Genomic DNA, 25276 nt, shown 5'->3' with positions numbered 1-25276 from the left:
GTGTGTCCCTAAACTGGAGTACAAAGCTCTTAGGAGGTGGCTGGGAGTCTCCTGGTGGAGCGAGAGAGTCCAGGTGTCTCTGTGTTTTGCATCTGACATGTTGGTGGTGTCAGGATCTGATGTGACCCTGCCTGTGGCATTCCTTCCCAACTCACGTGCACCCCGTCCCTATCTAGTCTCAACTGCAGAGGCATCTCACCAGGCTGAGAATTTGGGCTGGAGGGAGGAAGCCTCTCTCCTCCCCTGCAGTTCTGCTCTGGAAGGGCTATGAAAAACTGGAGGGACCTGAGCTGCCATCTCTGCTTCCGGTGCTAGAGGCCAAGGCAGCTGTCTGTGCTGGGCTCTGCCTGCTGTTTCCTCTGTCACACTTGTTCTTCAGCTCCTTGGCTTGCCCTCTAGCAGGGCTCAGGTCTTGTTCCCAGAGGTCAGATTCCTGTTGCAGATGTCTCTCTACCTTCTTGCACTCTTGCTGTCACACAGGCCTTGGGCTCTGCTGGGCTCCTGGCACGTCCCTGTTCCCAGAAGGGTCAGTCCCACTCTCAGCACCCCTGCTGCCTGACTTTTCTCTATTTATTTCTTGAATGTGAATAAATAAATTGATTGATTTTGCTAAAGACCATCTTGGCCTGTTCTTGCACTGTCCCCAGGGTGCAGCAGGTGCACCCTGGGATAGGTTGCCCTAGGCTGTATCGCTGTGCAACTGCCCTTGTGCTTTCACTGGAAGGGATGGGTGCAGGGGTAAATCCCAGCTGGTTCAAGCAGGGCCTATGAGAAGTGCCTCCCCTGGAACATCGACCTGCACTAGTGCAGAGGAGACCACATGTGGCTGCAGGCAGCTGCCTCCATGGGGCTAGGAATGAGAGATGCTCTTCATCCCTCTGTATGGGGCAAGTCCTAGGTGACCATGGAAGAGCAATGAGCCAGCTCTCCTGGGTCTGTCTGCTGCCAGCACCCCTTGGACCAGCTGGGCACCTGGAGATGGGTGAGCACTGGAGTCTGTCACCCTAGCCCTGTGTCCATTTATGCACTGTGCCAACAAGCTCTTGAGTCTTTTGGGATGGGCCCGTTCCTTGAGTATCCATGGGTGCCCAGGGGCTGCTCCAGCAGCAGGATCACCTCTGTGCTGGTAGTGGGAAAGGTGCTACCACAGAGATGGAGGAGCAGTGATTCAGGGTAAGATTCACTGTCCCTGGATGACTCCAGCACTGTGCCTGCATCATTGCTGGGACTGCAAGGCGCAGGGTGCAGTCACCCTAGCCTGTTGCCTAGGGTGCACCTTGCAGAGATGATCTTCCTGCAGATCCTGCAGCTAAGTGAGCCCCTTGGGCACAGCCTGGCATTCCATAGGGGAGCACCAGGAATCCTGGCTTTGGAGGCTTGCACCCCAACTTACCCTCAGGTAGGGATCTTGCCTGTGGAGCTGCTGCCGGCACAGGGGGCTGCATTGGACCCTTTCTCTCCCCCAGGCCAGCTAGTGCATCCCTGTTCCCTTCTGCTTTGTTCCCAGCTCCTTCTCCTGCCCCAAACCCCACACTGAGGCTTTGCTTTGTTTCCACAGGGTGCCCATTCATTATCCCTCCTGCTGCCCCTCCTAAGTGGGCATGAGCGCCTCACACCCCACATCCTGCAGGCTGGCACTGGGCAGAGAGGGGATGTGTCCCATGTGCCCTTGCAGTGCTGGGGCAAATCTAGGCTGGGCACAGTACAGGGGCACCAGGATGGAGATCCCCCAGCTGTGGAGACCAGGTGCTCCCCAGGCACCTTGCTAGGACTGTAGCTGGATGCAAATGGTGATGGCCAGAATCCAGACGCCTTATGGGCGCCCTGCAGAGATGCTGGCAGCTCCCAGCTAGGGCTGTCTCTCTGCCCAGGGCCACTCAAAAATTTATGCAGAGCCATTACCTGAGAGGAGCAGTACCTAGTGGAGGCACCTGACAGATGGAGTTTGCAACACTATGGAAGCCTCAGCACTCAGAATGGCTGACAGGGCCAGTGCAGTCCCCACTACCATCTCCAGGAATCGCCATCAGCCTGGCACTACTCCTCTCCCTCATCTTGCTTCTCTACAGCTTCCTCCAGGTGGGTCTTGGCATGAGGGAAAGGTGCCAGGTGACTCAGGACATTCCTCCCTTCCCATCTGCCCTTCTGGATGTTCCAGGAGCCCCAGAGGGTGGGGAGCACATGGCTCCTCAGATGCCCCTTGCAACACCCTTCTAGAGGATGGGAGAGCAGCAGACCCCCGGGTGCCCACTGCTGGCACAGCACTGAGTGTGTCACCAAAGCCTGCAGTAACTGGGGACCTCTGCTCATCCCCTGCATCACCCCCTGCCTAGCCTTGTCTGCATGCCTGGGACTCTTAATGTCCCTCATCCCTACAAGTCCTGTGACCCGCTCCATGTACCCTGATGTCCCCAGCCATGGGGCCTCACAAGTACCCCAACCCCACCAACTTTGGGAGTTCTCGACTCTGGGACCCCCACCCCTACACTGTTCCCCACTGCCCACATTCCAGGGACCTCCTGTGCCCACCATTGTGGTGTCCTCCAGTTCCAGTGACTCCAGCCTAGGCATCCCCCCAGCAGAGCCCAGCTTTGGCCTCCCCCATCCAGGCGCCTCCAGCTCGGGGATGCACTCCCTCTGGACACCCTGGCACAGTGCTCATGGCTGCTCTGCCCCACAGGGCTGGGTGCGTGCCCCACCACAGTATGAGTGCTGACAGCCACTAGCATCCCCAGGAATGTCCACTGTGCACTGGGATCCCCAGACACCGAGGGACAGTGTGCACTCACTGCTTGGACAGGACTCTCCAGCAGCCATATGTCCTCTGGGCTGGGCCAGGGGGAGACTGCTGCTGAGTCTCTGGGGCCATGCCGTGGCTGGGCTGCTCCAGACACTCTGCACAGAAAATAAACCTAATGCACCCTGCCCACATTCAGCACCTTCTTGCCCCTGCCCAGCTGTGCAAAGGCAGGTTACATGGATGACAGGATCATGTGTGCCTCAGGGTGGCACATGGCACCTGCGGGCTCCTGTCTCCCACCCAACAGCTGCAGAGTCCAACGCAGCACCCACTTGGCCCCCACCTGCCCAAAGGGGTCCCCGGGACGAGGCGTGCTGTGGTCTTCAGGAGCCTACTGTGCCAAATGCTGCTGGTGCACCTGTGTGGGTGCACATCTGTATGATGCACGTGTCTGCCTGCACCTGTGCACGCAGGTGTATGCAGTGCATGCCACTCTGTGTGTGCACATGTGTATAATTGTGTATGTGCACGGGAAGTGTGTCCGTGTGCTTATGCATGTGTGTGCTTATAGGTGAGTGTACCTGTGGGTATCCACAGGTTTGCACACCTGTGAATGTACATAGGTGCACACCTGTGTGTGCGTATTTCTGTGTGCTATGAACACAAAGAAAAGCAAAGCGTAGCTGTGTACACATGTGTGCGTGTGGAAGTATGTGTGCACACGAGTCTGCCTGTGCATGTGTTCCAGTGCAGCTAGGTGTGTGCACACCTGTACGTGTGTGCATGTCTGTGCATGCCCATGTTTCTATGTGCACCTGCGCACCTATGGACGTCTCCATGCCTCTGTCCACATGCGTGTTTTTGTGTCTGTCCATGCACCTAGCATACGTATGCGTGTCCATACAGACCCACACTGGTATGTGTACCTATCTGTGTGGCCGTCTGTGTGTCTGTACAGTCTCCCACCAGGACGCGAACCAATCCGTGCGTCCCTGCGCCACACCACACACCATCCATGTATCTGTTCCACACCGGCACAGGTATCCGTGCGTCCGCGCGTCCGTCCCTGTATCCGAGTATCCGTGTGTGCGGCCGTGTCCCTGTCCATGTATCCGTGTGTCCGTCCGTGTGTCGGTCCTTGTAGCCGCGTATCCATACTCAGCGTTGCTCAGCCTTCGCCCAGCAGGGGGCGCCGAAGGCCCCCGCCGTCGGGGCCTCCGTGTCCTCCAGGTCCTGTCCACTCGGTAGCGAGCGCCCTGCGGACCGAAGCCATCGCCGGAGAGGAGCGCAGGGCAGTGCGGGTCGGACGGCCGCTCAGGGGCTGTAGCGGTACCCGGGCAGCGCCGTCGGCGGCAGCGAGCAGGCGGTGCCGCGGGGCGGGGCGGGGAGGGGCTTTGACAGGACCCGTGCCATCCCGCCGGTGCCGGTTCCTGTGCTGCTGCTGCCGCCGTCATGAGGAGCCGGAGCAACTCGGGTGTGCGTCTGGACAGCTACGGGCGCCTGGTGCAGCAGACCATCCTGCGCCACCAGGTGCGGACCCTGCCCGGGAATGAGGAGCAGGCCCGGGGCCTTGGCGCGCCCCGCCAGCCGCTGGGCCAGGGAGTTCTGTGTGAACGGTGCGTCCCCTCCGCAGGACGCGGTGACGGGGCTGCTCCCCGCTAGCGCCGACCACCAGGACGCTTGGGTCCGGGACAACGTGTACAGCATCTTGGCGGTGTGGGGTCTTGGCCTAGCCTACCGCAAGAATGCCGACCGCGACGAGGACAAGGCCAAGGCCTACGAGCTGGAGCAGGTAGGAGGGAGCAGGAGCCGGGGGCGGGGCTGGTGTCACTCGGGGACGGCGGTCACCCCGGTCTGGTCAGCCGCAGCTCACAGCTGCGTCAGGGGCAGTGAGGACGAGGACGCGGCTGTCCCCCGACACGAGAGGCAATGGGAATGGATGTCAGAGCCTGCTCTACCCAGACCACACTGGAGCCCAACCAGAGGGTCTAGCTCTCTGGCTCTGGCAGAGACCACAGACCTTTTCTCAAGGGCTGGGATCCATGTCCTATAGCCATGCCCTCTGTCCTCCTGCACAGCGTGGCAACCTGGCCTTGCTGGCGGACCAAGAAATCTTCCCTCTGCTGTCACCCAGGGGCTGTGAAAATGTGATCAGGGGCTCTGATTACGGACACTGAGTCCCACAAAGGTCAGCGGCCAGCTGATCCTGAGTCAGGGCTTCTTCTGGAGTTTAACAAACCTGTTTTCCTTGTTCCTGCAGAGCGTGGTGAAGCTGATGCAGGGGCTGCTCCAGTGCATGATGAGACAGGTAGGGGCTGGGGAGTACCTCTGAGTGTCATGTGGTCTCCTTAAAGCCCAGCTATGCCACAGAGGTTATTGTCCTAGCTCTCCCAGCCCTCCCCAGCCTTCCCTGATGAGCAGAGGGAAGGCCCCCTTCCAGCAAGTCTTGAAATAAGTTCTGAGTGAGCATTTGTCATGGGTGTGATTGAAGTTCCTGAGCTGTGGGCTGGCAGCCAGTGGAGCCTTTGCTGGCTGCTCCCTGTCATGAGGCCTGGCAGGATTCTACAGCTCCTCCTCCCTGAAGGCATTTGGGGTAACCCTTTTCTCTCTGAATGGTGCAGCTGTGGCAGTGGGCTGTTCACTGCTGCAGTCCTGTGCTGCAGCAGCATGTGAGCCTGAACTCACTGCCTTGGTGCACAGTGGGGCTCAGCCCAGGGGTTGTGGAATTTCTGCCCTGCCAGGCATAACTCCCTGTGCTCCACTCATGGCATGGGGCAGCCCTTGGCTTAGGAGCTGTCAGATCTCTCTGGAGACAGGGTTCAATGAATGCCTGCACCTCTTTGCCCTTTTCAAGGTGGACAAGGTAGAGGCCTTCAAGTACAGTCAGAGCACCAGGGACTGCCTGCATGCCAAGTATAACACCCACACCTGTGCCACTGTGGTAGGAGATCACGAATGGGGTCACCTACAGATGGATGCCACCTCCCTCTACCTCCTCATGCTTGCACAAATGACGGCCTCAGGTAATGCTGGGGGCTCCCATTGCAGCTTTGAGCGTACTACTCTTCAGGTTCACCAGAGTCTCAGTTTGGGTGCAGCTTCCTGGTTGCCAAGCTGTTGCAATGGCTTCCGTGACCCCCACTGTTTCCTTATGCTCACAGTACCTGAGGTGGGTTTGGGCCCCTTGATGTCGGTCTCTCCAAAAGCCCCCATTTGTCTGAAGCCCCAGTGCTGCTGTAAGGGGTGGGAGTGGAGATGGAGTCAGCTAGGACATAGCTCCCGTTGGGCAGGCATGCAGTGGGGAGGAATTATCCCTAGGTTACTGCAGTCCCCTTCTGGGTATGCTTGTGGGCTTGGAGCAGCTAATATGAATTCTTCCCTCTACTTTAGGCCTCCACATAATTCACAGCTTGGATGAAGTCAACTTTATCCAGAACCTTGTGTTCTACATTGAAGCTGCCTACAAAACTGCGGTGGGTAGCATGTGCTGGGGAGGAGGGGTGTGCTCTGATGGTGGAGATACTGGACTGGTGTCTAGGAACAGCTGTGGGTTCCACCTGAGCCACACCAGCACCTTCTGGAAGCACCAGAGATGTGTGGGATTCAAAGACTTTCTGGGTGTGTTCTGAAACAGTGCCTGGTTCACAGGATTTTGGCATATGGGAGCGTGGGGACAAGACAAACCAAGGCATCACCGAGTTGAATGCCAGTTCTGTCGGCATGGCCAAGGTGAGCTGGGAAGCAAAGCTGGCTGGCAGGATGAGGAGCACCAGTGGCCCTGAGCTGCTTTTTGACAGGGCAGGCTGGGCATGTTGAACTGCTGAGGCTCAGTGCAGTGATAGGTTTCTGGGGAACCTATCTTCTTGTGCACTGGGATAAAGCTGTGCCCTTCTAGCCTGGATTTTGCCTGAACTGGCAGTGAAAAGTAAATCGGGGGTGTGTGGCAGAAATGTCCCAGGCCCTTTTGATGTCTGGAGAGGTCCCATTTTGACCAGAGATGTTCTGCAGCCGCAGCAGGGTTCAAATTCTTTTAAATTTGGGCAGTGCTTTACACACAGGGAGTAGCATGGAATGAGAGCTCTTACAGATGAGCAGCATGGTGAAGGACATGTCTCTTTGGGTCTCACCCTGCTTGCAGGCTGCCCTGGAGGCATTGGACGAGCTGGACCTCTTTGGAGCCAAGGGAGGCCCGCAGTCAGTGATATGGGTGCTGTCAGATGAAGTGCAGCACTGCCAGGTGAGACCCACTCAGGCGTTACACTGTTGCAAGAGGAACTGTGATCTACTGGGTTTGCAAGTGTGAATGATGCCTGGCCTGACAGCCTAACCACCTTTCCTTCCCCTTCGCCCAGTCGATCCTCCACTCAATGCTGCCCAGGGCCTCCACATCCAAGGAGGTGGATGCCAGTGTGCTCTCTGTCATCTCCTACCCAGCATTTGCTGTGGAGGACAGCGACCTGGTAGAAATCACCAAGCAGGAGATTATCACCAAGCTGCAGGTGAGCATCTCTGCCCTTGTCTCACTGTTCTCAGGAGACAGCTGCAGTCCAGACTGCAGTCCAAAAACATGTTCTGTGGGGGGTTGCTGGGACATGTCCTGTCTCAGTCTCCATGACCTGTGGCAGGGGTGTGCAAAGAAGCATCCCTGTGTGCTGTGGCCCCAGGCTGTAATTGTGGTACCTGAGTGCTGGGTGAGTGAGGGAGGGGGTGTTTGGCTGAAGGAAACACCCTGCCCCTGCTTCTGCATTGAAAGTACAAGATATCTCCTGCTCAGCAAATCTTTCCCTCCCTTCCAGGGGCGCTATGGCTGTTGCCGCTTCCTCCGGGATGGATACAGAACTCCCAAAGAGGTGAGGGTCCTCAGCCCTGCTGCCTGGCAGAACTTGACTGCCAGGCAGCAGCCTGCCTGGATGCAGCACAAAGGCTGTGTTAGGGAGCAGCGGGAAGACAAGAGCCCTGAGTAGCCCCAGGTAGTCATGGGTCTGAGCAAGGCTCCCCAGAATGCCAGAGCTCATTGGAGTGGTGGTATGTCCCACCCACGCCCATAGCAGATGGTCAGAGACTGGCTCTGCCTGTGTCCTGAGACCCGGTGGTGTGTCCTTCTTAGGCTGGTAGAAGGTGGGACCAGTGCCCAGCATGGGAACCCTGCTAAGGTGGGCTCTTCCAGGGCTGCACCAGAGGAGGCCTGGGGAGTTGACTGCAGAGCTGCTACCCAGCATCCTCATCTATGGTAGCTCTGGAGGTCACAAAGTTGCTTCTGTCTCTCCTAGACCAGCAGTCAGCTTGGGTACTGTCAGAATGGCCCTGGGAGCAAGTGGAGAGTTTGCTGCTTTGGGAGAGAAAACAGGAAAATGTTATAAGCAGCAGTCTCATTTGTTAACCACTGAACCAGGAAATGATACTCAGAGGCTCTTAAGTCATTAAGGTTACAGCTGCTGGGCCTGTAACCTTTGGTCTTGAGTACTTCTGAATGCTTCTCCTTTGCTGCACCTCTGCAGACCTGCCCATAATAGGCAGTATGTGTGGCTGCGCCTCCTCCAGAGCCAGAGAGAAGCAGCAGCATCTCCAATTCAGTGTTCCCAGTGCTTGTGAGCTTTGGCAGCATGCAGAGTTGTGGATTACTTAGTTCTGGGGAGCTGTGAGGCATGGAAAGGGCAGCAGTGGCATGCAGCTAGCTGGAGTCAGATGGGATTTTGGAAGCTTGTGGCTGGAGTCCAGGTAGAAGATATCTGCTCCTGTTCTCTCTGCCTGAATATCTGCTAAGGCAAACACTCCCTTCTCTGCAGCAGACAGAGCAGTTAGCAGGGAGGGTCGAAGAAAGGTCACTATACCACACAGAACTGTGGTGGGAGGACTCTGTGCAGGCAGCTCTTCATCCTAAGAACTTCCCTTGTGTTGGGCTCACAGTAGCACCACATGGCAGGAAGGCCGTGGAGGAACCTCTCTGGCCCCGTGTGACCAGCCCAAGCCCTCTCACCTGTCTGGGCCAGCTTGATGATGCTAGAGGAAACAGATACTGAGAGGCTCAGGCAGAGCAGGCAAGGCAAAGGGGACCCAGCATGGCACAGGGGATGTTGTGCTCTTGCTGTACAACAGCACAACATCTGGGGTGTTCTGGGGGCTCTGGGGTGCTCTCCTGGGGACCAGGTAGACCCCAGGAAGGGTGAGTCTCTCCATTTTCAGTGCAGAGGGCTCAGGAGGGAGTAGTCCAATGGAGAAAACAGAGGCTGGAGGTGAAATTGCTTTTCAACTCTTTCTTGGCCATCTGCAGATAAGGGCTGGGTGGACATTTGAGGCTAGGGTCTCAGGGGGAGGAGAAGCCCTGTCAGTTTGAGGGGATCCTGTTACATACCACTTGCCTTGATGTCACATACAGGATCCCAAACGCCTCTACTACGAACCTGCTGAGCTGAAGCTGTTTGAGAACATTGAGTGTGAGTGGCCTCTCTTCTGGGCATACCTGATGATTGATGGGATTTTCAGTGGAAACATGGAGCAGGTAAGAGAGGTGAGACCTGCTGGGCTAGTGGAAAAATGTCCCTGGCAGGAGAAGTGTGCGGAGGAAGGAAGCAGGTAGCTGGCAGCAGATTTCCTCTCCTCTCTTCTCAGGTGCAGGAGTACCGGGAAGCCCTTGAGGGGGTTCTTATCAAGGGGAAGAATGGGGTACGCATGCTGCCAGAGCTGTACAGTGTCCCACCAGATAAGGTGAGTGATCCTGAGCTATGGTGGAAAGCAGGAGTGTCTTACAGAATCACAGGATATTCTGAGTTGGAAGGGACCCACAAGGATCACCCAGTGCTGAAACTCCTGGTCTCATTACCAGATAATTAAGTTTTAAGTGCTTATTAAGCCAAATCGTTAGTGAAGGGGCACATGTAGTGCATGGAAACCTCATGTATAAAAAGGATGCCTTGGAGCTGTTATGAAACTGTGATAAAAAATTGGGGTTTTTCTCCCAAAGCATTTTTTGCTCCCACACACAAGAGCTCTTTGCTGACAGTCTGCTTGCTCAGAGACTTGAGTGCTCTGAGAGCTCAAGACAAGCAGACCTAGGCTGAGTAGGTGGTGCTGAGCTCCATTTCAATGGTAAGGGAATTTGTGTGGGCCTGGGCTAAGAGCAGTGGCCTCCTGATGCTCAGGTCATCCAGGAGAGATGTGCTCCTCACCAGTATCAGAAAGCATCTCTGGGTGCTCCTGGGCCATGTCAGTTCTAGTGGGATGGCCCAAGCTGAGAAACCAAACATGGTTTGAGCAGCTGCTCTGTTGTCTGACACAGATGCCCAGGGCAGTCATAATAAGAGAGGAGGAATGTAACTTGGCTCTTCTGGACCCGCTGTGACAAATGCTGTTGTCATGCCTTGTTTTAAGCCTTGAACTGCTGGACTTCAAGATGCAGTGAGGATGCTTCCTTCAGCATCCTGTGTCTGTGGATCCCTTCTTGACCTCCTGGCTTGTCTTCCAGGTGGATGAAGAATACAGGAATCCGCATACTGTGGACAGGATACCCATGGGGAAGCTGCCACACATGTGGGGACAGTCCCTCTACATCCTGGGTTGTCTGATGGCTGAGGTAGGATCACCCTGGGTGCTGGGGAGGACTGTGGGACTAGGCTCTGAGCTGTGAAGGTGCAAATGCTGCCACCCACCATGGGGAAGTTGTCACCTCCATCCCCCAGGACCTCTTAAAGGTGGGTTGTCCATAGGCATCACCTATTCTACCCTACTCATAAAATGTTAATCTCTGTATACCTTTTTTTCTACAGGGGTTTCTAGCTCCTGGTGAAATAGATCCCCTCAACCGCCGTTTCGCTACTGTCCCTAAACCTGATGTGGTGGTCCAAGGTGAGGGAAAGGAACCAGTCCCAAACCCCTGAGCCTGGCAGGTGGGGAGGAATCTGGCTGTGTGGAATTCACAGAGGTGGCTCTGGGGTGGCTCTGCTTGATGGGTTGCTGCCAATATAGCCCAGTCTCAGCCCTGGCAAGGTGGGTGGAAGACGGGGTGCAAGTCCTTCCATTTCATCCTGTGTTGACCCACAAAACTATCATCTGCTGCAGCTTCCTCTGCAGAGAGGTTGAAAATTGTCTTCCTGCCGCTTGGTGAGGAAGACTTGTGTGTATAGAGTGTTAGGAGGGGCAAAGCAGACTTCTGCAGTGGGAACTGGTTCCCAAGGGACCCCAGACAGCTTCTTCTCTGTAGTGTGGTGCCTTGTATGTGTCCCCAAAGGCATGGGGCAGTGTTGTCACACCCTTGTGCCTCTGTTGCACTGAGACTGTCTTCCATCCACAGTGTGTATCCTGGCTGAAACAGAGGGGATCAAGGCAATCCTGCAGAAGGAAGGCATTAACGTGGAGACTGTGGCAGATGTCTACCCCATCAGAGTGCAGCCTGCTCGCATCCTCAGCCACATCTATGCCCGGCTGGGTGAGCTGGGCTCCCTGCTCCTGCAGCAAATGGGGTGCAGAAGGGTCTGTCTCACCCCTGGCACTCCTGCTCATAGACACTCACATCCTGCTCTCTGCTTAGCTGATGAGGATTCTGCTGCCCATTTCTAGGCCTGATAAGGCCACTGATGCCGAAGGGGAACAAAGTGGCAGACAGTGCTGTTCAGTGTTATTCTGACAAAAACAGAGCTTTGGCTTGCATTTGCAGTCACCCCAGGAAGAGACAAGAAACTCTGACAGATGTTGAACCTCATGTGGGCAGGAGTTGTCTTCTGTTCCTGTATTCAGATCTGGATGGGGGAGGCTAGCCAGACACCAGGAAGGGTCCTCTGGCTGTCCCTGGCAAAGACAGCTCAGAGCTCAGGCAGTATGGTTGTTGCTGGTGGGTGGGCAGGGCTGAGTATGAAGGGAGGATGTGCTAACCTCTGCATGCTTGCTCCTTGGTGCTGCAAGCCCTGGGGCATGGGGTTTGTTTTGCAGGAGCCAGAGATTTAGCCTGGGCCAAAGGAGACACCTGATCTGCTGCTTAATTTGGCAGCTAATTTAGGCCACCAAAAGGCCAAGTGTGACATGGGTAGGGGGAGCAGCCTGGCAGCTGCCAGAGCTGACAAGCAAGGGGTAATGCTGTTACTGCACCATCCTGGGCTTTGGGAGTCATCCAGGAGCAGTTGGAATGCTGACAGAGCCGCCAACTTAAGTAGGCCAGCCCTATGCAGAGTGGCACCCCTAGCCCTGCTCCTGCTTCTGACATGCCCAAAGACCAGAAGCTGTGACACTGCAGAAGTCAGGACAGGCTGTGTATCACTGTTTCACCATGTCTCTACTCCTCTGGCCAGGTCTGGGGACAGAATTACTGTCCCTTAGAACTGTACCAGCTTGACACACAGTTCTGGGATATCCCATCTTCAAACCAGCATTTCCCTGCTGGCCGGTAGCAAGATGCTTGGCACTACTTGCTGCTGCAGCCCTTTCATGAGAAGGCTTGTAATAAAACTCCTCGTCCTGCCTTCCCAGGCCGCAACAAGCAGATGTGCCTTACTGGACGGCCCTACCGGCATATGGGTGTCCTTGGGACCTCTAAGCTCTACAAAATCAGGAAGAGCATCTTTACCTTTACCCCACAGGTGAGTGACATTGCAGAGTCTCATTCCTAGCTATTCTCTGATATGAAACTGGGCAGGAAATTTCTTCAATGGCTGGGTACTCATTCTAAGATACACACTCTAAGGTGTGACCCAACACTCTCTAAACAGCCTGGGAGTGTGGAGTAGTCCAGCTCTGTGGCATGAGGCAGCACAGTTGGTGGTCCTGGCTGTGTGGATATTGGGACAGCTTGAGCCTTTTAATGATCAGTATTGGATGAAAATCTCTGCTCACCCTGACGAGGACACCAGGAGGATGCTGATGGCAGGCCAGGGACATGTGTTCAGGGGACAAGCAGTAATCCAAACCTAGCACTATTGGGAGTGCATATTCACTTGGAAAAGGCACAACATGGACTCACTGTGTGGGACTGGATGCTGCTGCTGCTGAGCTATGGTGTTAGTTACGTACCCATAGTTGTTAGTGGCCAGTAGCTGCCCTGGGGTTTGAGGGTCCCTTGCTAGGCTGTACTAGCACCTGCTAAGTAAGGTGGGATGAGCTGTCAATGCAAAGGCACATGCCCTCTGGGTGCACAACATGGCTTGCTTGACTGTGTGCCTTTGGGAAGACATAGGTGGCACCGTAAGGACCTAATGACTGCATGTAGGGTCAATCATGTCTCTTGCTGTGCTCACAGTTCATAGACCAGCAGCAGTTCTACCTGGCTCTTGACAACAAGATGATTGTGGAGATGCTGAGGACGGACCTCTCCTACCTGTGCAGCCGGTGGAGGATGACTGGGCGACCAACCATCACCTTCCCCATCTCCCACACCATGCTCGGTATAGATGCTCCAGCCTCGCAAGGCATTTGGTTAGAGCAGCCCTGGGAAATAGCTCTACAGAAGGAAGGGGGTGGGCAAATGTGTGACCGTCTCAATAACAGGGACATGGTGAGGCTGGAGCAGCCAGTAGTGTCCTGTGAAGAGCTTACTGCTCAGAGGAGCCATGTTGAGTGGGCAGCTGGCCTGGCAGCTAACAGGGTTGTCTGTCAGGCTCTAGTACCTGCAGCTCAAGGGCTGTTTGCTGTCACAGACATATTCAGGCTCCAGGCAAATAGGCTTGTGGGAAGGCCTTTTGAGAGCAAGACCAAAAACACAATCTCTCTATAGAAGTGTTCTTGATGGTCTTTCTGTGTCTTGACTCTTCTCTAAGACTGAGCACCTGCTAAAGGCTTTCCTAGTCAACAGAGAGGGGAAAACAGTAAATCAGAAGGAGCGAAGGCACAGAGTAGAACTGGCTTGCCTGCAGCACCTCATGGGTTCCATATGACCCGGGTATAGGAAAGTGACTTCGTTCTCCTTTAAGGCCTTTCTGTCTCCCCTTGTGTATTTGAAATCCCCTTAATTTCTCAAGCGTGCCTTTTGCTGTGGTGTCTCCTGCCCTCAACATTAGCACACTCCTCTGCTTCCTTACGTGAAAGGTAGAGACAGAGCAGGGGGCTGTTACGTGCTGCTGTCTGGTACTGTCTGCTTCAGCCCAAGGTGAAATCTGAGGAGCCTGGAGTGCATCCTGGCATGGTTTTCCTTGAATCCAGCCTGGACAGTCCAGAATTTCCCTTTTTTGCATGGTGCTTTTGGTACCACAGCCTGACCACATACCCCAGAGTAAGGGTCTGGCCATGGTGCTTTGGGTGTCTGAATGTGCCCACCTAGTCCTGTGTTGCTTTCTGGGGGTGAGTTTGAGCATGAAGGCCTGACTGCCTGTGCATCTTCCACACAGATGAAACCAGCAGCAGTGTGCATCCTACAGTGCTGGCAATGCTGCAGAAGCTGCAGGATGGGTATTTCGGTGGTGCAAGGTGAGTGCAGCTTCCTGCAGTGCAAGAGGGAGAGGGCTCATGGTCTCCGAGAGCCTGGTTATGAGGATACCTGCTGGGCAGAGCATAGGCCATGGGGGAGCAAGCTGGAGAAGATACACCGGGGTGTGCTAGGCTATCAGTGTTCCCTAGGGCTACAATCCCAACAGAGGAGATGAAAGAGAGGACATGGCTCTTCAAGTCATCAAACCCATGGCTGCAGGATTTCTCTAATAGCTTTTGGGCAGCTCTTCCATGCCTACCCACAGCTGAAAAAGTTGCAGGCAGCTAAAGTAGACACCAGTGTGTGTATGCTCCTGGTGAACATGACTCTCCCCATCAAAGGGCAGGAGCCAGGAGGTAAAGCGAAGGGTATCACTTCCCCTTTCCTCTCCATGTGACCTTCCTATCTCTTGCCCAGAATTCAGACTGGTAAATTGTCGGAGTTCCTGACAACATCATGCCGAACGCACCTCAGCTTTATGGACCCTGGGCCAGAGGGTAAGGTCTTTGCCATGAGTTACAGGCTCAGCAGTGACAGCTTTGAGAAGCTAGACACCTAGGAGTGGCTGCATGGCTTGCAGGTAGCAGAGGATGGTAAGGGAGAACAGGCCAGTCACTGCTGTGGAGTGGCAAATGCCTAACTCATCCTTACAACCATAACACCCAGCCTCCCTGCCAGCATACACCGCTGTGTTCTTCATGTGCTTGGGTTTTCACCATGTTCCATTCTGGCTCTGTCAACCGTGTCTGGAATGAGCAGCTCTGACCTTCATAAGCTGCTCTGTGGAGAAGAGATAAAGGGTTGGCAGCCTGCCTCTGCTTGGGAGATGTGGCTGAAGGTCTTTGATGCATAAATGGCAGTGCAGAAGATGATAGCACAGTGACCAAGGTGGTGGGGAACAGCCACCATGTTCCTAATTAATCTCGGTTTTTTCCCCAAGCCTTTGCCCCTCCCCTGGGCAGAGCTACTCCACTGAGTGCCAAATGGAAGCCTTACTGCTATATAGAGAGTACCTGAGAATGTTTTGGCCCATCACAGCATAAGGGACCCCACCCCTTGTGCTGGGACCATGGCAGGGTGCAAGTTTTGCTGTTCCCCTTGCAAGCAGGCCTGGGGACATCTCCTTTGTGACCTAGCACTGGTCATCATTATCCTTCCCACTGTCTGTTTTACCTCTGCTCCTGCAGCCAGTGAATGCACTGCTGGGACTTCGAATGCTCATTTTTCTTGCCCTTCTCTCACTTCATCTGCAGCCTTCTTACAGGCTGCATCAGGGTTTGTCCAAGGTGTCTGCTTTGCCTCCCAGCTCCAGTGAGAGGATCTGCCTGACTTTTCAACAGCATCTCAAAGATGCTAAATTTTAAAGTTTTCCTGTGGTCAGATGCTGCAGCCTGGTGAATGTTCTCAAGGGTGGTGCTTAGAGGATTTTCCAGCCTAGCCTTCAGGCACTGTCACAAGGCATGCTGTTGAGGGGTGGAAAGGGGATGCCATGCTGCTTCAGGTGCAGTCAGCAGCTTGTCTCCAGGGGCCAGCACATCTCTGAGTTTGCCAGCTGGAGGGCAGCATAGCTTTGCCCTGGCCCACTGTTAGTGCGTTGACATCTCTGTTTTGTCTGGGGCAGTTCTCCTCTAGGGGCATCCCCTCACTTTTGTCTCCTGACTGAGCAGAGACCTGGCCTCTGAGCACCGTCTTCCATGTTGCTGTTAGTGCATGGTGCTTCTGGTGATCCTGATGTGGGGTTGGGAGCTGCTTGAAGCTGGGCAAAGAGCAAGGCAGGAACCATAACTCTTCCTGTAACTCCAACTTACAAATAACTTGCAAAAACCCACCTTGCCTTGCTCTCTTGCTGGAGTCCAGCTTGGAAGATGCCCTTGCTCTGCTGGGGTCTGTAAGTGGTCTCTGCTTGGACAAGCTGCCTCTGGCTGTACCTCCCCACTTCCCTGGAGAAAGGAGTGTGAGGGTTTTCCTGCAGGGTTTGAGTGGGACGTTCCTAGTCTTGCGCAGGCTTGGATCAGAGACATGCTGCAGCAACATGCTGTTGCTTCCTTTGTCAACGTGGGACATGGAGGGAGCCCCAGTTTAGGGCAGGCAGTGTCCCAGGCAGGAGTCAGGGTTGCAGTGTCCCCTGCAGGAACAGGGGTGCTTTGTGTGCCTGGCTGCTGGCACTGTCTATTAGTCTACCTGGCTGCCAGCACTGGTCACTACGTTGTGCAGCCAGCAAAGCTTTGTCTCTGCTGAGGCACAGGTGGGAGCTCTCTGGGCGTTTGGGTGCCATGACTCAAAGTGGCTGAACTCCTGCTCTGCTGCCTTCCCTTCCAGAGGACGCTGATGATGAGGTTGCTCAGTATCTGGATCACCTGCTGCAGCGCACGACTCCCCAGTCAAACCTGCCTCCGACCACCCAGCGGGGAGGGCTGAGCCGCTTCAGGGCTGCTGTCCACACCACCCGGGACCTCATGTCCCTAGCATCCAAGGCCAAGGACCTGCATGTCCAGAGTGAGTAACTCCAACACCCTCCAAATCTTCCCTTGAGCCCAGGGGTGAGGTTGAAGTGCTTTGGGAGCTTTCACAGCTGTATGATGCTAGGGTTCCCGTGGATTGCACAGAAACTAAGCCTTTACCTGGGCAAAGGCACTTTATGTCCATCATGTTAGTCCTGGCCATGGAGTGTCTTGGAGTTGGTGCCTGGGCAGCCCCATGAAAACTCAAAAAAGGATGGCAGCTCCCTGTGGTGTTCCTCTGAATGGGTGGACAGGGGCTGCTTCTCCCATAGCCAACTTCTCTGCAAGGACTGGTGGGGGAGCAGTGTCAGTGTCTGAGGGTAGCTTGATGCACAGTAGTGGTGATTGGGGTTGGATGTGTCTCCGCCAACCTGTGGGATTTTTTTTAGATGTTGGGATGTATGTCCCCAGCAGGATCTTCCAGGCATCACAGCAGTCAGTTAAGCTTCTGAGTTCACTCCCCCAGCATGACTTGGATGGCAAGGTGAGTTCTGTCTCTCCCAGACTGAGCTATCCTTTCAGCTATAGCCAGAGTGTCCTTGCAGGATTGCAAGGGGAAGTCCTGTTGTTTGATGAGGGAGAATATGCATTTGGTCCATTTGGTGCAGGGTGGTGGTGATGCTAATCATCAGCACAGGTCTCCCTTCCCCCAGAGCCACACACTCTATGCAGAGATGAACTTGCCACGTGATGAGGATGGCAACGTGGACTGCAAGGCACTGGTGGACCAGCTGCGCATCTGCCCCACGCTGCAGGAGCAAGCAGACATCCTTTACATGCTCCACATCCTCAAGTAGGATGATCTCTGTGTCCTGAGGGCTCACTGTGCATAGAGGGGTTTGGCACAGCCCAGGGGGCCTGCCAGGGAGCTGCAACAGACAAATTGCTGGACATAACAGAGCACCTCCTTCACCTTCACAGGGGACCCGAGTGGCACACAGGGCTTGATAGTGAGCCTGGCCCCACCATCAAGGAGCTCCTCACTGAGCTGTATGTGCGGGTGGGGGAGACACGCCAGTGGGCCCTGATCCGCTACATCTCTGGCATCCTCAAGAAGAAGGTTGAAGCTCTGGATGAGGTAACAGCTGTACAGCCAGCATCTAACAGGCTGAGGTCTGTCAAGGAGGAGGCAGCAGAGTGAGCAGGAGAACCATGGCTGCATCAGCTCTGCCTCCCTCTGCCTTGTGCTGAGCCCCCAAACCCTCAGCTGTTGACAGCGGCTGCCTTTCTGTCCCCAGGCTTGTACTGACCTCCTGTCTCACCAGAAACACTTGACGGTGGGGCTGCCCCCAGAGCCACGTGAGAAGACAATCTCCACGTGAGTGTGGCACCACTCTCTCCCCAAGCATGCTGGGCTGGGTCTGGACGTGAGCCTGCTGCTCTGGGGTCCATGGGCAGGAGTGGCCCTGTGTGGCTGTCCCCAGCCTATATCTCTCCTCTTGGGGCTGTACAGACTGGGGGTATGCAGGGTTTGCTCTGCTGCCTCTCACCTGCTCTGCTGTTTGTCCACGCCCCAGCCCAATCCCCTATGAGGAACTCGTTCGCCTTATTGATGAAGCCAGTGAGAAGAACCTCAGTGTGTCTATCCTCACCCAGGTGAGGGGCCGGGGTGTCAGGGGAGCCTACAGCTGCGTGTCTGCCCTGGTGAGCAGCACTGAGGTGATCTGCCTTTGTCCCTCTAGGAGATCATGGTGTACTTAGCCATGTACATACGCACACAGCCTGCACTGTTTGCTGAGATGTTCCGCATCCGCATTGGGCTCATCATCCAGGTGATGGCAACAGAGCTGGCACACTCCCTGCGTTGTTCAGGTATATGTGGTAGAGACAACACCCTAGCTGGGGTAGGTGCTGTGATGCTTGGGGCTCTGTCAACCAGAAAGGAGTACTGTTAAAAGTGGGCATCTCAGGCTAGGATGAGACCCTGCATGGAAGTGCCAGTGTCTGCAGCTGGACATGTTCTTGAGCAGTACAAACAAGTGATTGCACTGCATTCTCCATCCCGGCATGCGTTGGGCTGGCCATGGGAAGAGTCCATGTTATAGGCAACACCTGGAGCCTAGTGTATGTCCTTGCCAGATGAGCTCCTGTACTAGTGCTCCCCCTGGTCACAGAATGGCACTCAGGGTAGAAATGTCCTAGGAGGACTATGAGGCAGGCTACAAAATCACAGTTCTCTTCTTTCCAGCTGGAGAAGCCACGGAGAACCTGATGAATCTCAGCCCATCAGACATGAAGAGTCTCCTCTACCACATCCTCTCTGGCAAGGAGTTTGGGGTGGAAAGGAGTGGTGAGTCCCAGCAGAGAGCACCTCGGGGCAAAGCTGAGTGCACAGCATGGCCAGATCTACGTGTTCCTACCTTTGAGCACTGTCCCTGTTCTCCCCCATGTTCAGCACAGATGCTCAGCTCTGGAGGGGTCCAGCAGGAAGCTCTGCTCTTCATAAGGACAGGGCTGAGTGATGCTGGGATCAAGCCTGAATCCCATGGCTATTTGAGCTTTGCTTAGTTTGACGCTTGACGTGGTTGGGTCTGAATTGAAGCAGTTCTGTACTGCGCTCATGGATCTGTGATGCTCTCATGTCAGAGGGCAAGGTCATGCAGAGGTACCAGTGCCCAGGCAGCGATGAGGAATGGCCATGCCTTGAGCGATATTACCCACTCTAGACCTCTCTTCCCCACCAGTGTGTTCAGTGGACTCGTCGCTCACCACCGCTGTCTCCATCTGTGACATGGGAGCTGTCGGGACCTCGAGACCTGAGCGCACTGGCCTTGTCAGGCTGAAAAGTGAAATCAAACAGGTGAGGGCAGGTGGTGCAGGCCACTCACAACAGGTCTTGTGGGTGAAAACCAGCTACAAACCAGACAGAACTGATGGAAGAGTGGGAGACACAGATGCGTCCAGGAGCTAATTTTGTCTCCAGTCCTGTCTGGGGGGAAAGTTGGGGTGAATCTGGTAGTGGGTAGGGGTTGCTCTGGCAATTCAGTGAGAGCACAGGGGTGCTTGAGAAGGTGCAGGGGTGAGGAGGACCATGTGGTGTCCCAGGTGTGGCTAGCGTCTTGGTGGACATCTTCCAACAGCAGAACCTTCATTTTGTTCTTCTCTTGCAGCAGTTGGATAAACGTAGGCAGTCTCTGCCTGGGAGTAAGGTGAAGCCTCCCTGGTCCTTCAGCCTCAGCTTTTGCCCCTCATGCCATGCACCAGGGCAGCTTCCCTGCATGCACAAGTCAATGAGCTTCCCTCAGCTGCTGCAACAATGAGTTGGCTTCCCCTCTAAGCAACAGCCATTATAGCCAGCTGGGAGCTGTGCTCAAATACATTCCATTATACTCACAAAATCTGCTGAGCAGGATGGCTTGATGCTGCCAGTGCCATGACCAATATTGACTCTGCTGGACAGTTCACTGGATCCTGCCTGCAGCCTCCCCAGCTATTTCTTCTCTGGGGAAGGAGGCCTGTGGTCAGCTACAAATGCCAAGGACCTCCTCTTGTGCCTATGTCCAGGAGGAGTCCTGAGCTCTAGAACATGTCTTGTCATCAGAGACAGAGCTTGCTGGGGCCAGGCTGATGCAGCAGAGTTAGGGCCAACTTGCTGCAATGTGAAACCTGACATCACAGAGGGTTGTCTGTGGGCAGTGACCTTCCTGCTGGTCCTTCTGTCTGCTCAAGACTAAAACCCTGCCCATATCAGCAAGCTAGCAGAGCAGTAGCAGTCCTACTCCTGTGTTCAGGCCAGTGCAAACCCACTGCTGCTGCAGCTCTGGCATATGCAGCAATCTGCAGCTTTCCTTTCAAAACTCCCTCTGTCTCCAGCCAACCCTGGCCCTGGGGTAACTGCCCTGTGACCTGATCCTGATCTGTGCTGTTGCTGCTCTGTTTGCTGTGACTGCTGCCCTGCTCTGGCATGGTCTTATTTCCATCTCTCCCTTTCTCCTTCAGCCCCTCAGTTTGCAGTCCAGGGACACCGCCCTCAGGTCCTCTCTGGTAACCTCTGTTTGTTGGCTGCACACGTGGGGTCTGTCTTGTTTGTGGTTGCAGGAAGGAGCTGTGCTCTGGGGGGTGCTGCAGGGAGCTGGGGCTGTAAGGTGGGCTTTGCTGGGGGCAGGGGGTGGGGTAGCAGCTCTGTTTTGGGAATGAGGCTGGAGAGCCTCAAACAGCAAACTCTTGAGCAGCAGCAGGCTGCGTTCCTGTGGGATATTTAACTTTGCAGCAGTCTCTGTGGTTCTTGTTTTGTCTGCTCAGTCTGCTGGGCACACAGAGCTGCTGGGGAAGGACTCCTTTTCAAGGACGCTAGAAGACCAGGGCAGTACGGACAGCCGGCAGGGCCAGTGGCAGCGGAGGCGCCGGCTGGATGGGGCCCTTAACCGTGTTCCTGTGGGCTTCTACCAGAAGGTCTGGAAGGTCCTGCAGAAGGTGAGTTAAACATGCATGTGAGCCTCTGGTCCCAGGCACCAGCCTTGCCAAGGGGACTTAGGCACTCAGGGCTGGTCCCTGATGTTGTGTAGATATATGCTTCAGAGACAGGGCCTACAGCTGACCTTGGAAAGCTGTAGAGGACATGCACTTGCCTTGTAGTCTTGTAGGGCATGCCTCAGCCTGTACCTTGCAGAGGGGAGATGCTCAGGTGCTTTATGCATCAAGCAGACAAATGCATGGCTGGAGCCACAGCTGAAGGTGCTCTGGGCACAGCCGATCCTCAGCATGGTGAGCCAGGGAGCAGAGCCCCATGCAGGGGGCTCTGGCTGATGCTGAACTGATGGAAAAGGAGTGATGCTATATGGAGTCAGGAGGCGGAGCTGGGGTGTATGGGCAACACGCACCAGTGCTCAAGTAGGAGCAAGTTTGTGGGCTGGACCTATGTACCTTAGCATGATGCTTCTCCAAGCCATAACCGTGATCTCTCCTTCTTGTTCTGCAGTGCCATGGTCTCTCTGTGGAGGGCTTTGTTCTTCCCTCCTCAACAACCAGAGAGGTAGGAGGTTCACATAAATGGGGAATGGGACACATGGGTTGTTGTGTGCTGGTTACCCTGGGTGATTGCCCAGCATAGCTCAGGAATTGAGCAGGTGATACAGTGCTTTAGGTACACTTCTTTCTTCCTCCTCACAGATGACCCCAGGGGAAATGAAGTTTGCTGTGCATGTGGAATCTGTCCTCAACCGTGTGCCCCAGCCAGAGTACAGGCAGCTGCTGGTGGAAGCTATCTTAGTGCTCACCATGCTGGTGGACATGGAAGTGCACACCATTGGTGGCATCATAGCTGTGGAAAAGATTTTGCACATAGCCAATGACCTCTTCTATGAGGAGCAGGTAGGGGCCAGCCCTCACCCAGGGCTGCTGGCTACATTCCCCATACCTGTGCAGGGCTCACCCACTTGGAGAGCCCTGCCTGTTTTGTTCATGGGGCACAGCAAAGCTGTAGTGTCTTCCTCCCACTCCTCATCATCAGTGTGTCACTCTGAGTGCAACAGAGAATGCTTGGGATGGAAGCTGATAATGGGATTGCCTTTTTTCCTAATGATGTGTTTCTGCTTCCCTGTCCAAAATCCAGAAAGCCCTGGGCGCTGATGAGCACATGCTGGAGAGGGATCCTTCAACAGGCATCTGCAGCCTGCTGTATGACAGTGCACCGAGCGGCCGGTTTGGCACCATGACCTACCTGTCCAAGTCGGTGGCGTTGTACGTGTACGACTTTCTGCCCACAGATGGCTGCTCCATGCAGTAGCTCTTGCAGTTCCTCACTGGGTTGCAGGTGCTCTGGCGTGGTTGTTTCATACAGCTTGTAAAGATGAACACTAGGTTAGTTCGCAAGGCAGTCTGTGTGGCCATCTCTCCTCCTAGCCCTGGCCTCTTGGTGGGGGAGCAGCCCTCTGAGGAACTCCACAGGAGGCATGTGTCCTAAACTGACCTGTGCCTGTGTGGCCTGTGGAGCAAGGGAAAGGCTGAGCTTTGAAGCGTGCTTGTGTTAGAAGGTTCTGTCTCCATGACTCCTGATTCATCACCCCTGGAAAAATGTCTGTTTGAGGGAGTTGGAAAGGGTTTCCCTGACCAGACCTGTGTGCTCAGCATTACAATGCTCTCTGACCAGCTCACACTCTCCCTGCCCCCAGCAGGTTTACAGTTTTTAACCTCTTCTGTGCTGCTTATTATTCCAAATCTGCAGGATTTATGCTAGTGCAGGCTGAGGCTCTTGCTTTTCCTTCTGCTGATGGAAAAGTTTTGCTAGAGGAATAGGGTATGGTGCCTGAGCCTTTCTCCCAGCACATCCAAAATCAATATGGTCCAGCCCAGCCACAGCTGTGCTGCTTGGAAGCAGGCAGCCCATCACCCCTGCTGGGTATCCTGTGTGCAGAGCTGGGGAAGTTATGTTAGGCAGGATCCCTTTTATCTCCAAGCTGCTAGTACAGGGCTTCTGGCTGGCTGGGACATGCCAGTGGCAGCCCCTATGTGTCATCTACTCTATCCCTGGCAGTGGTGCTAGTGGCCAAGAGACAGGTTCCTGAGTTCTCATGCCCTGTGAAGCAGCTCTGAGCTGGCTACTTGGTGTCACCTGTGCAATCAAAACCATGCTTTTAATGCTCATCTCTGACTTCTGCTCAATTCCCACAGCCTGGCACTGAGAAGGATGGGGACATAGCAGATCCCTGCTCTAATCTACCATGCAGGTCAGCCCCCACTCAGGATGGTGCAGTTGGACTGATGAGGATCAGGCACATATGGAACAAAGTGGTGGAGGAAGTGGGGTTCCCTTTTGGCTCCCTGGTTCACTTCCCTAAGACTTTAGGTGTGCTCCAGTACACTCAGCACGTTGGGCAACAGGCCAAGAACCCTCACTTGCACCCTCTGACCTTGCAATGTCCCACAGCTTGTCACAGGCCAGCCCGATATCATCTATGTTCCCCTCCAAGACTGGTTTACAGCAGTCCGTGAGCAAAGCTCTGAGCAAAGATCCTCTTTCCCTTTGGGAAAGGTTGATCCCATCTAACAGCAGCAGCTTTGTTAAAAAAAGTATTAAAAAATCTGAAATTGTGGCAGTGACATCAGCCACCAAGCCGTATATTCAGCAGACTGAGTCCATCTCTTTCAATGTCCCTGACCACAACTGGAAGGACAGAGGAAAGAAACTGTCTTCCAGAATCCCTTACCAACCATCCCCAGGCCCTGAAGTCTCCTGTGATTGCCCTTGGACTGTGTTGCAGTTTCATTGCCACCCACATGGAAAAGCAGCAGTGGATAACAGTCTGAAGCTGAACCTGGCTGGGAAGTGTCCTAGTGCTGTGCTTAACCTGTGCTTAACCTTAACCCCAGGAAGGCAGCAGACTTCACTAAGAGGACTGTCTGTGTGGTACATTGGACCCTCAGAAAGGAGTCACCTACAACTGTAACCCATCTGTCTTGTAGAGGTGGACATGGTCTGGGGGTGTCACAGCCATGGCAACACCTCTGGTTTAGGTGGACTAACATCCACATCATCCATTGCCTGGCCTTCCACGTGAGAGCTTCATACCTGCTGCACAGAGGCATGTGGGAAAGCAAGGTGGGCAAGGAGGGGTTTGCCTCCACCCACTCCTTTTACTGGCTTCCCTTGGCAAGGGAGGATGCAGGATCCCCTGGGTATTCTGGGGAGGCTGTTCCTGTCAGGCAGGGCAGAGCCTGGTTCTATGAGTCTTTCTCAGACTCCCTTATGCCCCTTAATCTTTCAACATCCTCTCATAGCTGAGCCCTGAGGGTGGGCAGATCTTGGCCACACCAAACACAGCTGTTCTCTGCCATGCTTCCCAGTGAAAGGCTCTGGCAGTCCCTGCACCCAGAGGCCTGGATGGCTGTGTTTTTATGGGAGCTCTGTCTGAGGAGCCACATCTACTCTAGGAAGCACAGAAGATGTGGTTTCTGCCAGATAGGTGTCACAGTCTGAGCTCCTTCTGAGAGGGTGATGGACAGCAGCTGAACTTGTCTCTTGAGCTGGCAGGGTGACAGTGCCCATGCCATGTGCCAACACCACCCTCAGCCCATGTAGCCTGTGGTGCACCCTGGGCTGGCTCTGTGTGAGCACAGGGGTGGCTGCCAGGCAGAAGTTGGCCTTTCCTCTGTGGATACGGCTGGCTCCAAAGCCAGATGCTTTCCTCTGTGCGTGCCTGTGTTTTTTGATGTCCAGGTTGGTTTGGCCTCAAAGCCAGGTGGTCTCTTGGGGCAGCAGCTCTTCTGTACACGTGGCTGCATGGAAGATCATGCTATGAAAAGCCAGTGTCCATAAAGGAGACAGAGAAGTCCTGCAACTTAATTCAAATAAAGGGGGAGAGTCCACTGGGACATCAGCCTGTGGGATGTTCTCTCTCTAGTTTCAGAAAGTGCAGCGTCCTTTTATCCTAAACTCCCGGCCACATGTTGCCTCTTCCTTAGCCCATTGGCTGAGATACTGGGAAGGTACAGCCTTCCCAAACGGTCTACCACGTATTCTCCCCTTGAGCCTGTCATTTTCTCCCAAAGTTCAGAAACTCAGGCTTGTGTGGACCCATTTGTCTGTTTCAGGAATCAAACTGTCTCGGTTTTGTAACCTGTGGCTTGAAGTGGGTAGAAACATTAAGATCCATTTCTAGGACGTTAACACCCATACCCTCACCCTTAGAATTGTTTGTAAAGACATTAGCA

General features: G+C 54.6%; 1 protein-coding gene across 3 annotated transcripts; it reads left to right on the top strand.

The window, feature by feature from the left end:
* The first annotated feature begins 3974 nt into the window (after nt 1-3974).
* PHKA1 (phosphorylase kinase regulatory subunit alpha 1) lies at nt 3975-24937 on the top strand. 3 transcript variants are annotated; one of them, XM_041484751.1, is made up of 33 exons: nt 3975-4270; nt 4374-4532; nt 5001-5048; nt 5595-5763; nt 6131-6213; nt 6389-6469; nt 6879-6977; nt 7093-7239; nt 7537-7590; nt 9117-9239; nt 9350-9445; nt 10203-10310; nt 10504-10582; nt 11028-11162; nt 12197-12306; nt 12963-13107; nt 14047-14125; nt 14544-14623; nt 16446-16622; nt 17017-17111; nt 17281-17420; nt 17549-17705; nt 17866-17945; nt 18145-18223; nt 18310-18439; nt 18816-18917; nt 19312-19427; nt 19741-19776; nt 20567-20611; nt 20870-21040; nt 21546-21599; nt 21737-21937; nt 22179-24937. In XM_041484751.1, the coding sequence occupies exons 1-33, from the start codon at nt 4193-4195 to the stop codon at nt 22350-22352; spliced, it is 3630 nt and encodes a 1209-aa protein (XP_041340685.1). In that variant the 5' UTR covers nt 3975-4192; the 3' UTR covers nt 22353-24937. The 3 variants fall into 3 exon arrangements, with proteins under 3 accessions (XP_041340685.1, XP_041340684.1, XP_041340687.1); XM_041484750.1 differs by having other exon boundaries at nt 19738-19776; XM_041484753.1 differs by lacking the exon at nt 19741-19776.
* The last annotated feature ends 339 nt before the right edge of the window (nt 24938-25276 follow it).

Source organism: Pyrgilauda ruficollis, unplaced genomic scaffold (genome assembly GCF_017590135.1).
Source record: "Pyrgilauda ruficollis isolate IOZ18807 unplaced genomic scaffold, ASM1759013v1 scaffold67, whole genome shotgun sequence".
Taxonomy (NCBI): Eukaryota; Metazoa; Chordata; class Aves; order Passeriformes; family Passeridae; genus Pyrgilauda; species Pyrgilauda ruficollis.
The sequence above is the reverse complement of the archived record's forward strand: the minus strand, read 5'-3'. Positions and strand labels throughout refer to the sequence as shown.

Bases quoted from the DNA above. Each gene is read 5' to 3' on its own strand.
- PHKA1 (XM_041484750.1), top strand. From the start codon at position 4,193: ATGAGGAGCCGGAGCAACTCGGGTGTGCGTCTGGACAGCTACGGGCGC. The intron at 6,214-6,388 runs GTGGGTAGCATG...CCTGGTTCACAG, and splicing joins AAGCTGCCTACAAAACTGCG to GATTTTGGCATATGGGAGCG. The intron at 13,108-14,046 runs GTATAGATGCTC...TCTTCCACACAG, and splicing joins CATCTCCCACACCATGCTCG to ATGAAACCAGCAGCAGTGTG.